The sequence below is a fragment of the Rhinatrema bivittatum genome, chromosome 6, assembly GCF_901001135.1.
Source record: "Rhinatrema bivittatum chromosome 6, aRhiBiv1.1, whole genome shotgun sequence".
Lineage (NCBI taxonomy): Eukaryota > Metazoa > Chordata > Amphibia > Gymnophiona > Rhinatrematidae > Rhinatrema > Rhinatrema bivittatum.
This window is the reverse complement of record NC_042620.1, coordinates 87,474,532-87,487,939: the sequence shown is the minus strand read 5'-3', so window position 1 is coordinate 87,487,939 and position 13,408 is coordinate 87,474,532. Positions and strand designations below refer to the sequence as shown.

The 13,408-nt window shown below is 45.3% G+C and overlaps 1 protein-coding gene across 16 annotated transcripts in view; it reads left to right on the top strand.

Moving 5' to 3' along the window:
* BAZ2B (bromodomain adjacent to zinc finger domain 2B) overlaps window positions 1–13,408 on the top strand; it is a 1,147,511-nt gene that overhangs the window by 1,121,336 nt on the left and 12,767 nt on the right. For all 16 annotated transcript variants that reach the window (XM_029605562.1, XM_029605561.1, XM_029605560.1 and 13 more), the window contains one exon: window positions 86–229. In XM_029605562.1, the coding sequence (XP_029461422.1) occupies window positions 86–229 (144 nt within the window). The remainder of the gene's footprint in view (window positions 1–85; window positions 230–13,408) is intronic.

Sequence of the window (13,408 nt, the reverse complement as noted above, 5' to 3'; positions counted from 1 at the left end):
TCTAAGTGGATTATAAGTATTCTTAAACAAACAAATATGTATCTGTGTATATGTATCCTAACTATTAAAAACTTGTTTTGTTCAGTATACTCCTGTCTGAAATGGAAGCACATGAGGACGCATGGCCTTTCCTACTTCCTGTAAACTTGAAACTTGTTCCAGGTTATAAGAAGGTTATTAAGAAGCCAATGGACTTTTCCACTATTAGAGAAAAACTAAGCTGTGGACAGTAAGTAAACATATTATACATAATGCAACAAATATGAAGTACCCTGGTTCTAAAATTACATGATAGACAAATCTTTAAAGTTTACAAATAATTGAAATAAAGCAAATTTTCACTTAGTAGACATAAGACTATAACTGTATTCATAGACTTGTACAAAAGCCTAGAGTATGATTTAAGAAAAGAACATTTTAACTAGTTTATTTCATCTCTTGTTTTCAGTTAACTGTTCTCGCTTATTACTGTAATAAATATGCTTCCAGTTTTGTTTTAGAGCCTTCTAAAGTCTGGATTGACACCATTTGAATCTGCAGCTGAAAAGAAAGCCTATACTGCTCTATGGATCATTCAGTAGCAACAAACTGCACATGTATAATCCAAAATCCAAGTATTCTTTGTAATTTTAACGCACCAAACTATTACTAAGCAGAACTACCTGATGGATGCTAGCAGATTAACAGATCCAGTTTTAGGCCTAAATCAAAATGCTAAAAACTTAGCAACTTTTAAGTTCAGAGCTTTATAGTTATTTTTTAAAACTTAGCAACTTTTAAGTTCAGAGCTTTATAGTTATTTAGCAATAAATTTTAAAACTCTGATTATGAACAAAACTTCTAGTCTATATTTTTTTCTTTTTTTAAACTATAGTTTTGCTCATTCTTCTTTATAGTTCAGTTTGCACTTTCTCCACTCATGTAATCAATTATTTGTCAGGTTCCCTAGCTAGCTGGTACCCCCAGGTAGGAGTTTGGGGATGAGACAGGATGAGTTGTCCAGGTGTGCTGATGCTGGAAACTGGAACCCCAACTCGGAGCAGTAACTGGAGCCTGTGCTTGAACATGAAGCTGGGACTCGGAACATGAACTGGAACCTGAAGCTTGAATGTGAAGCTGAAGCTAGGTCTCTGAGCTGGAATCAGAACTTGGAGCTGGAGCTGAAATCTGAAGCTAAAATGTGAAGCTGAAGCTGGAAACTTTAAGCAGTGACTGGAATTTAAGCTCCAAGCAGTGACTGAAACTAGAGGCTTGGAGTAAGCCTTGGGGAGTTGGCATTGAGATCCAGAGCTGGGCTCACTGGTACAGGAAACCAGAGATGGAGCTCAACACGGGAACCGGATCTGAAACTTGACATAATGGCTGAAACTGCAGCTTGGCACTTGGCTGACTGGAATAGCAAATAGCAGAGCTTTGCAGTGGAAGGATGATGTTTATCCTACTCGAGAACTTGGGTAGATGCCTGGTTGCTGTGAACATTCTTGTTTCCAGCAACCCTTTTAGCCTGGCTTTGTCCAATCTGGCCCCCCAAGGAGAATGACCCTTCTTGGCCTCTTATGACTCCTGGCCCTGCCTACTTCTAGTTTCCCCAGTTGGCTTTGTTACTAAGACTCTGACTCTATCTCCCAGCTGCTACCAATTCATACCCTGCCTAATCTACCCCTGAGAATATTCTTGGCTGGCATAATTTATCTCAGATATACTACAAAAATGAACCGGAAAACCTGTCTTTCAACGAGAACCACAAGACATTAAAGACAAGGTACCTATTTTTGCTCACCCAATGATACTGTTCTAAAAAACTTTCAAAATTTTTTTCATCAATTATTTCTTTATTTCATATACTGTGTAAACCATGTAAATACATATTATTTCAAATGTAATTCATTTTATAAAACTTGAACATTTATTCATTCATCCAACTACCCACTCATCCACTTGCACACCATACACTCAAAACCCCATCTCCACCACTATCCCCCTGAACTTATCTCTAAATAAAACCTCTCTTTTAACCAGGGCACAAAGCCCTCACTTCCTTGTACTACAACCCTAAACCCATGTCACCACATGAATTTAACATCATTGTATTAGAAACATTGTTTCTTTACAACATTATGTTCATCAAACAACAGAAGATCCAGATACTTTAAGAGATATTTTTATAAAATCTTTGCCAACGCTGAAAATCACCCTCGCTGTCTCAGCTTCATCTGTTTCAATTCTGTTCAAGAATGCTGCAGTTTTTTTTAGGAGACCCACCTCCTCCAATTTACATTCAACTCGAACAGTCCTCAATCAGCAATGCCCTTCTGTTCAAGAATGCTGCGCTGCAGTTATTTATTTCACCTCCTCCAATTAGCATTCAACAACAGCTGTCCTCAATCAGCAATACCTGACACCATGTCGTTTCGGCGGCTTTATTTGCCACCTGCATTAGGGGAAAACTTGTACATCAAATTCGTGTGTAACACAGCTCACAGATCCATTGACATGTCCCTTAAATCTTAAACGCCTCCCGGCTGAATTCAAATCTCCATCTTGAAACAGCTGATTCAAATGTAAATCTAAAAATATACAAATACTCAAATCACCTTCATTCTAAACATCCAACCCCCCAACATATATACCAAATTCACACTTACCACAATGTTATCCATCCACACAAACTAGCTTGTATTTCAATTTTCCAGCGACTGAGCGCTCTGCCGCTAAAACTGGACTTTAAAAATCCCAAACTCCGCCCACCTCCCTCCCCTTACGTTGTGACATCACGGACACCGTTTTGTCATCACCTATGTCAGAGGTTCAGGCATTGAATGAAGGCTAAGCAGCATCAGCATTGTTTCTTATTGGTTTGCGATGCTGGGAGCAAGAAAGTTTTGGCTGTGGCCACAAATCCTCCAAAATATTCCCACGGAGAGAATAGTTTTCCCTCGCATATGTCTCAAGAATTGCATTAGTCTCCGAGGATACAGATGCCAGCCACTGATTTCCCTTAGGTGACCTAGGAAGATGTGACCGACACACCTGCTTCACATGCAATAGTGGCATTGGCAGTTCTCGAGAAGTTGGAGAAATGGATCCATTGGAATTGTAGGATTGTGCATTGTTGATAGCCTTATAAACAGAGATCCAGCATGGGCAATACAGGTGCATATGGTGGCTGTGGAAAAATTAAGAAAACTAAAAAATGATTTAAAAAAAATTACCTAATGATCCTAACAGGACAAAGATAAGGTGAATCAATTGTCCTCATAAAAAAACAGATGCCACCATTTCAGAAAAAAATGAAAAAAACAAGAACTGAGAGTGCCTCACGCAACATCAATTTCACAGGATGGCATGCTTAGTGAAGCATGACAAAAGCTTCTAGAAGCTATGAAGTGTAACTTCACTGATGCCAGTTCCTGGAAGGGCATCGGGAACTGCCACATCATTGTCATTTTCATATGCATCAGGAAAGGAAGCTTCTACAAGGTGCAGAGGTACAACAGACAAGGGATACCCTCACAGAGGCCTTGTCTTCTAGACAGATGCACACTCAGATCGAACTCACAATCTTTGATTCTGGCTCAGAAACTGAGTATTCTTGAGTGTTTGCTTGTCAGTCTGAAGATATGACCAAGAGGAGTTAATGTCTCCCCTGGGATCCCTCTACTCCATAAGAAAGGAGGAAACCCGACAGTCGCTCAGCAGCACAAGGTTCAGAGGGAGGTATCTTCGAAAGATACTAATAAAGCAGGAGAATTAGGGCATCCCAACAGAAGGATTCCAATAAAAGCAAATTATCTCTGTCAATTGAAAAGCAGGCTGTTAATACAAACAAAAATAACACACTTTGAAATGTCTATATGCCAATGCCAGAAGTCTAAGAAGTAAGATGAGAGAGTTAGAATGTATAGCAGTGAATGATGAGATAGACTTAATTGGCATCTCAGAGACATGGTGGAAGGATGAGAACCAATGGGATAGTGCCATACCAGAGTACAAATTATATCATAATGATAGGGAGGAGCAACTTGGTGGAGGGGGGGGGGGGATGGCATAGAGTCCAACAGGATAAGGATCCTGCAAGAGACTAAATACACAATAGAACTTCTATGGGTAGAAATCCCATGTGTGTCGGGGAAGAGTATAGTGATAGGAGTATACTATGATTCACCTGACCAAAATTGTGAGACAGATGATGAAATGCTAAGAGAAATTAGGGAAGCTAACCAAATTGGTAGTGCAGTAATAATGGGAGATTTCAATTAGCCTTAGAGAAAACGTGGTATCATAAAATTTTGATTAAGTAGGTATCAATGCTTAAGTGTTCATACATACATGTCACATTTGTAGATTAGGGACCTTCATAACATTCACGGTGCTGCAAGTTAATACTTGTATTTTGCACCTGTGTGGATCATTTTTAATCATTGGTCCAATAGTCCATTATGCAGACACAAAATTGAATGCTTTTTGATGCGTTTTTATATTTTTCAATTTTTTATATTTGTATAAAACTCAAAGGGTTACTTCCCTGTTTGTGCTCAGCTCCACACAGGTGCAAAATACAAGTATTAACTTGCAGCACCGTGGATGTTATGAAGGTCCCTAATCTACAAATGTGACATGTATGTATGAACACTTAAGCATTGATACCTACTTAATCAAAATTTTATGATACCACGTTTTCTCTAAGGTCACATAATTCGTTGTACAGTGGTTATAAGAGTATTGTATACTTTAGATTTCAATTAGCCCAATATTGTCTGGGTAAATGTAACATCAGGACATGCTAGAGAGATAAAGTTCCTGGATGGAATAAATGACAGCTTTAAGGGAGCAATTGATTCAGGAACCGATGAGAGAGGGAGCTATTTTAGATCTGATTCTTAGTGGTGCACAGGATTTGGAGAGAGAGGTAACTATGGTGGGGCTGCTTGGCAATAGTGATCATAACATGATCAAATCCATGGCTCTAGCACTAAACTTTCAAAAGCGAAACTTTGATAAAATGAGAAAAATAGAAAAAAACTAAAAAGTGCATCTGCAAAGGTTAAGAGTGTACAACAGGTGTGGACATTTGTTAAAAAAATACATTCTTAGAAGCACAGACCACATGTATTCCAGACATTAAGAAAGGTGGAAGGAAGGCCAAATGATTGCTGGTATGGTTAGAAGATAAGGAGTAGGAGGCAGCGCTGGCATAGCCGGAGGGTCCACCAGTGACAGTGGAGTCACGGCTCCCGACACAGGTGAAGGTGGGAAACGCCTTGGTGACCCAGTCTCAGAGAAGGATGAGGCTTCTCTGGACAGGATTTCTTCCTAGGAGGCTCTATTGACACCGATGCCGAGGGCTTGCCTGGATCGGCGGACTGAGCCTTCCGATGGCGATGCCAGTGTTTCTCCCGATGCTTGGCCCGGTCCTTTTCCGGCGCTGAGGAAGATGAAGTGGACGACTTCGGAGTAGCCGTGGTTGGATGGGAAGTACTGGTGTCCAACTGTTGACAGGAGGTGGACGGTGCTGGCTCCGATGATGTCGAGGCCTTCGACTGAGTCGGTTGCTTCACCTGGAAAAGAAACTCCATCTTTTATGACCGAGCCTTACGGCCCTTCAGCGTCATTTGGGCACATTTGGTCATGTAAGAACGTCTTGGTCCACCCCTAAACACAAAACACAAACCCTATGCGGGTCTGTGATGGACATTGTCCGGGGACAATTGGGGCATCGATGAAAACCCGACGCCATGACTCTGAAAAAATATTTAGCTGCGGTGCGGTTGATGGCCGGTAGGCCTCGGAAGGAAAACCGGGAATCGACCGCAACGGGAGGTAAAGCCTTACCTTCACATCTGCGGGTATGGCATCAATAGGGGGAACCCCGGATGGGGTAAAGTTTTTTTTAAACTTTGAAGAGAAATTCCGTGAGGAAAATTCCTGTCAGGAATATCAAGAGAGCTACTTAACCCACGTGGCTATTGCTGCGCAGAAAAAAAGAGACTGAAGGGGGACCCCTGCTGGATGCAGGGTTGGTGGCATGCTGGGCATGCCCAGTAGTGCCAGTCAAAGTTCTAGAAACTTTGACAAAAATGTTCTGTGATTGGGCTCCATCCTGATGATGTCACCCAAATATGAGGACTACTATCCTGCTTGTCCTGTGAGAAAAGTAGTTCCTACAATTTGTTTTAAATCTGTTGGTTGCTAGTTCCATGGAGTGTCCACTAGTCCTAGTGTTATTTGAAAGAGTAAATAATCATTCCTTATTTGCCTGTTCCACCCCACTCATGATTTTAGAAATCTCAATCATATTCCCTCTCAGTCATCACTTTTCCAAGCTAAAGAGCACTAATCTGTTTAGCCTTTCAGCATAAGGGAGCTTTTCCATCCCCTTTATCATTTTTGTCACCCTTCTCTGTACCTTTTCTATGTCTGCTATGTCTTTTTTTGTGAAGGGGCGACCAGAGCACATGGAACTCAAGGTACAGTTGCATCATGGATCTATACATGATATTCTCAGTTTTGTTCTCTTTTCTTTTCCAAATAATTCCTAACATTCTATTTGCCTTTTTGACCACCATTGCATACTGAGCCAAATATTATTTTTCCCTATGAGCATTACTTTGCGCTTGTCTACATTATTTACTTATTTATCGAGTTTTATATACCGTCGTTCGGTTTTGCCATCACAACGATTAAATTGCATCTGCCATTTAGATGCTCAGTCTCTTAGTCTTTTGTGACTAAGAGACTCTTGTCCTTCTGCAGTTCCTCACAATCTTCTGTTTTAAAGACAAAAAAATTGTTTTGGTTACCTTTTTCTGTACTTTCTCCAGTGCAGCTATATCTTTTTTGAGATGCAATGATCAGAATTGCACACAGTATTTAAAGTGCAATCTATCATTGAGCGATACAGAGGCATTATGACATACTCTGTTTTATTTGCCATTCCCTTCCTAATAATTTCTATCATTCTGTTTGCTTTTTTGACCACCACTGAACACTGAGCCGGTGATTACAATGAAATATTAACTATGACACCCAGATCTTTTTCCTGGGTGGTAACTCCTAAAATGGAACCTAATATTATATAACTACAGTAAGGGTTATTTTTCCCTATATGCATCACCTTGCACTTGTCCACATTATATTTCATCTACCATATGGACGCCAAATCTTCCAGTCTTGCAAGGTCCTCCTACAATTTTTCACAATCCACAACTCCAGGCTAGTTGATACACAACAGCACTTACTTCGCTCGGTCACATATGGCATTCTTGGTTAATGTTACTCCGATGGCCTGTCTAGCCATGAGAGTAATACAGTGGCCCCCTGAAGTCCCAGTGGGCTCAGGCTTACCATCCAATGACCAGCATGGTCCAAGTCACCAGACAACATGGTCCCTCAACCCCACGGTAGCAGACACAATCTTTCAGCGCTGAGGTTATCCACACATAGATCTCTTTGCATCCATCCACAACTGCAAAGTAGAGAACTTCTGCTCACTCCATCACAGCCACAAGTCACCGCTGAGAGATGCTTTCACCCTCTCGTGATCGAGCAGTCTCCTCTACGCATACCCTCCACTTCCACTCATTGCCAAGACTCTCGTGAAGTTACGGAAGGACAAGGGCTTAATGATTCTCATAGCCCTTCACTGGCCGCGCCAAGTCTGGTTTCCAATCCTTCAAGACCTCTCAGTCTATCAGCACATTCGTCTGGAGGCAGACCTGCTGCTGATAACTCAGAACGGCGGGCGGCTACGCCACCCCAACCTCCCAGTCCTGTCATTAACGGCCTAGATGTTGAAAGGTTGATTCTCCGACCCCTCAACCTTTCTGAGTCAGTATCCCAAGTCCTAATAGCTTCATGAAAGCATTCTACTAGAAAGTCTTATCGTTCCAAATGGAAGCGGTTTTCTGTGTGGTGCGCATCCATGGCCATAGACCCCTTTACTTGTTCCACTGCAAAGTTCCTAGACTATCTCCGGCATCTGTTGGAGTCTGGTCTACAAACTTCCTCCATATGGGTGCATGTTGCCGCTTTCCATAAAGGTGTATGGGATGTCTCAATTTCGACACAACCCTTGGTAGTGTGCTTCATGAGAGGCATACTCCACCTAAAACCTCCACTGCGCCCTCCGTACCCCGCTTGGGACCTTAACGTAGTTTTAGGACAGCTCATGAAGCCTCCGCTTGAGCCTCTCCACTCATGCGACCTTCGTTATCTCACATGGAAAATGCTATTTCTCCTCACTATAACATCGGCTCACAGAGTTAGTGAGTTACAGGCGTTGGTGACCTACCCGCCTTACATGAAATTTCTGGATGACAGAGTAATGCTTTGCACTCATCCTAAATTTTTGCCGAAAGTAGTATCAGAATTTCATCTCAATCAATCCATTATACTGCCTACTTTCTTTCCCAGGCCCCACTCACATCCAGGAGAACAGGCGCTGCATTCCTTGGACTGCAAACATGCCCTAGCCTTTTATTTGGAGCGCACGGAAGCCCATAGGAAGTCCACTCAATTATTTGTTTCTTTCGATAAAAACAAATTAGGTAATCCGGTGGGTAAACATACCCTCTCCTCCTGGCTGGTGGACAGTATTTCCTTTTGCTACCAGCAAGCAGGCCTTCCGCTACAAGAACGCGTAAAAGCGCATTCTATAAGGGCCATGGCAACATCAGTGGTGCACCTCCGTTCGGTGCCTCTTACTGACATCTGTAAGGCTGCCACATGGAGTTCTCTCCATACCTTCGCAGCCCATTATTGCCTAGGCAAGGCTGGCAGACAAGATTCCATTTTTGGCCAGTCTGTTCTACGCAATTTATTCTCCGCTTAAAATCCCAACATCTTCCAGCGACCCGTTAGGGGTTTTCAGGATGCCCTCCTACCCAAATCCACCCCAGTTGTTGTGCCTGTTGCACGTCTTTGGGTGCGTTTGGTACATTACTCTGGCATCCTCAGCTCGCTATTCACCCATATGTGAGGACTACCATCCTGCTTGTCTTGTGAGAAAGCAGAGTTGCTTACCTGTAACAGGTGTTCTCACAGGACAGCAGGATGTTAGTCCTCACGAAACCCGCCTGCCACCCCGTGGAGTTGGGTTTGCTTGCGATTTATTTTATTTTTCGCACATACGTTTTACTATAAATGAGACTGAAGGGGGACCCCTGCTGGATGCAGGGTTGGTGGCATGCTGGGCATGCCCAGTAGTGCCAGTCAAAGTTCTAGAAACTTTGACAAAAGTGTTCCGTGATTGGGCTCCATCCTGATGATGTCACCCATATGTGAGGACTAACATCCTGCTGTACTGTGAGAACACCTGTTACAGGTAAGCAACTCTCCTTTTTCACTTGGCACACAGTAAAGCTTATGGAATCTGCTCCCAAAGAATGTGATCAAGGCAGCTAACATAGTGGAATTCAAAAAGAGGGTTGGACAAGTTACTGAAGGAAAAGTCCATAAACAGTTATTAGTCAGTAGACTTGGGAAAAGGCAGTGCTTATCCCTGAGTGTGATACAAGAAACAGATCAACTATTCTCCGAGGACAAGCAAGATGGTATTCCTCACACATGGGTGACATCATCAGATGGAGCCCCAATGCTGAAAACTTAATTCAAAGTTTCTAGAACTTTGACTAGGCACACTCAGCATGCCCTATACCACGCATCCACATGGGGTCCCTTCCCAGTCTCTCTTTTTCCATGGAGCTGTAAGCCTCGCAGTGTGAGCGAGCTCTCTTTTGGCGGTTTTTGGCCTTGTGGAAAACTTCATTCTCACGTTTTTTGTATTTTGTTCCATGTTATTCCATTGCCAGGTCCCTCTGTGCCTTCCCGTAGTGGTCCTAGTCAGGGTTTATGATGAGTCTGGTAAGTTTCCTTTCATGGTCTATTTCCCCGTGGCGGCAGTGCATCATGTCCCGCCGTCACCGTTTTTGGTTTTTGCCCCTTTTGTTTCGTCCGACATGGCCATGTCCAGTTTTTGGCATTGAACCCGGTGCCCGAGGACCATATCCATCACTGATCTACATGAGATATGTGTCCTCTGCCTGGGGGCATCGCATGACAGTTGACCTCAAAGGGACGTTTGCTTTGACTCAAGGGTCGAGGAAGTCCGAGGCATTGCCATTGGTGGCATTGGCATTGAAGGACCAAGGAGCCGCACCAATGGACAGCGAGCCATCGACATCAGCAGGACTGTCTGTGCCGACAGTGGATAGGGTTGCAGGAGACCGACCACCATCGATCTCCTCCATGCCAAAATGTCTGGTTTCTCACCATCAGCCTCAGCATCGGGGATGGACCAGTCTGAGCATCAAGGGAAGCCAAAGAAACATCGGCACCACCCCTGTTGATGCACGGTACCAGGCACGGGGATGCACTGGCTCATACCACGATGCCCCTAAAGCTGCCCCGCAGCGAGGAGTGCCAATCCTCCATCGGTGCCAGAGGTCCGCGATGGTCTCCACTGGTCCTGATGCCAGTCACCGAACCACCTCAAGGGTCTGAAGATGATCTGGCCACTCCTTCTTCCTCTCAGTCAGTGTTGGTGTCAGCAACATTTGAGGAGAAGCTGGAGCACCGAGTGTTTCAGTCCTGTGGCACCGGCACCGGACTTGGTGCCGCCTGTTCTCATAGCGCTTCTGGAGAAGCTCACAGTGCTCATTGGTACATTGCCAACCCAGCTGGCATTGGTTCCTGGGTCAGCATCTGTGCCCAGCAGGGCACTGAGGCCTCCCCCTACCGATATGGTGGACATTGCCGATTCCTCTGAGGAGGAAACTTCACCGAGGCCAGCATAGATGCCAAGGCCTGCATGACCCTGTCCAGTTTTATTGGTGCCTGCACCTCTGGACAAAGGTCAAGCACCTAGGGACCCATCCCCTGTAAGCTTACAGTGAAGATGAGGACCCCTATGACCCCTGGGGGAATGATGCTTCGGAGTCCTCCTCCAAGGGCTCCGAGAGACTCCCATCAGACCCTTCTCCTCCAGAGGATTTAAGGAAGTTTCTGCCTGAGGACTTGACCTTCGCAAGGTTCGAGAGGGTGCTGGCGGAAGCCATCCCATTTCAGGTGTTAACGGAGGAGGATGCCAGGCACAAAATGCTTGAGATCCTCAGTTCATGGAGCCTCCTAAAGAGATCATGGCAGACCCAGTGCACGAGATCCTTAAGGAACTGCTGCTTAGGATATGGAAACACCCCCTCACAGTGCCTCACATTAATAAGGCGGACAGGGTCTACCTCGTCCAGAAGGCTGCTGGATTCGATAAGCATCAGCTGCCCCACCAGTCGGTGGTGATCAAATCTGCCCTCAAGAGGGCCAAGCATTCTCAGACCCATTCCTCAGTGCCCCAGACACTCTTGGGAGGAAGGTGTTTCAGGGTGCCATGCTCATTGCCTGCATTGCTGCTTACCAGCTCTATATGAGCCAGTACTTGCAGGACATATGGAAGTAGGTGCAGGAGGTGGCCAAGCAGCTTCCTCATCAGCAGCAAGACATCCTCATGTTGCTGGTGGGTAAGGGCCTGGAGTGCAGAAAACAGAGGTCCAAGCAACTTACGATGTTTTCAAGACTGCATTGAGAGTCCTGCAGTGGGAATTGGCGCCCGCAGAATGGCATAGCTGCAGGCCTCAGATATCCGACCAGAGGTACAGGAATGACTCATCAAATGCCGTGTACTGGGGAGAATCTCTTCGGAGACAGGGTGAGGGATGCCGTGGCCCAAATTAGGGACCACCATGAAACTCTCCAACAACTCTCCACCTGCACTCCAGACCCATCCTCCTCTTTTAAGAGGCTGGCAAGAAAAGGGCTGAAGAAGTCTTTCTTTCGCCAAAGGAAGTACTATCCTCCGCCTCCTGTCAACACCAGGGCTCCCGCGGCCATCCCAGGCATCCCTAGCCAGCACCTCAGCCAACTCCAGGGACGGGATTTGGATGGGGTCGTAGAGAGCGTAGGCCAGTTGCCCGTACCTGGGGATGGTGGACCCTCTGGTCAGGGGCAGGTTGTGAATCAGTGGCGCAGTATAACTTCAGAACAATTGATTCTTTCCATCGTCCATCAAGGGTACCAATTTGAACCTATTGGGTGTCCTGCCAAATTGCTCTCCGTGCCCATTTTGGGGACCGGTAGCACATCAGGAGGTACTGCTAGCAGAGCTCTCCTCCATCTTAATGCCAGGGCGGTCAAACCGATACCACCAGGGCAAAGAGGGTGGGGATTCTACTCCAAGTACTTCCTAATACCAAAGAGAATAGGAGGACTTTGTTCCATCCTAGACCTAAGGATCATGAACAAGTTTCTAAAAAGAGAAAAGTTCAAGATGGTTTCCCTGGCCACCCTGATCCCCCTTTTACAAAAAGGGGACTGGCTATGCTCCCTCAATCTAAAGGATACATACACTCACATCAAGATCTTCCCCGGTCACAGGAATTATCTCCGATTTGTGGTGGGGAAACAGCACTTCCAGTACGGGTGTTGCCATTCAGGCTAGCGTCAGCCCCATGAGTCTTCACAAAGTGCTTGGTCACGGAGGCGGCACACATCCACAGGCTGAGAGTGCATGTTTTCCCTTATCTGGACAATTCGCTCGTCATGAGCACATCTCAGGCAGGGGCAGCCAGATCCATTCACTTGACCATCTGGGTGTTGAAAGTCACTAGGGTTCGTTATCAACTACCCGAAGTCTCATCTCAGCCCGTCACTTCAGTTGGACTTCATAGGAACCCTGCTAGCCATGGCTCAGGCCTAGGCCTTCCTGCCTCCTTGGAGGGCTGTCACCTTGACGACCATCGCGGCAGAGATTCAGCAGAGCTAGCAGGTGTCAGCCTGGCACATTTTGAGGCTGTTGGGCTATATGGCTGCAACCGTCCATGTAACTCCCTTGTCATGTTTACACTTGTGCAGAGTGCAATGGACCCTGAGGTCGCAGTAGTGCCAGACCACTCAGAGCCTCCAGGATTGCATCCAAGTCACCTTGTCTCTCCGGGACTTATTGTCCTGGTGGTGGGTACTTTTAAATCTGGAATGGGGGATCTCTTTTTGATGTCCCCCTACCCAAATTGTCCTAACCATGGAAGTGTCCAACCTGGGGTGGGGAGCTCATGTAGATGGGCTCAGCACCCAGGGTCTCTGATCCATTCAAGAACACTCTTGTGAAATCAACTTTCTGGAGCTTTGGGCGATTGGGTACTTGCTATGGGCTTTCAGAGATTGGCTGTCTAACTATGATGTCCTGATTCAAACAGACAACCAGGAAGCCATGTGATATGTCAACTAGTAAGGAGGCACAGGATCGTACCTCCTGTGTCAGGAAGCAGTCCAGATGTGGTCGTGGGTTCTGTCCCACGGGATGGTGATCAGAGCCATGTTTCTGACTGAGATGTAGAACGTGGTAGCAGACAAGCTAAATCGA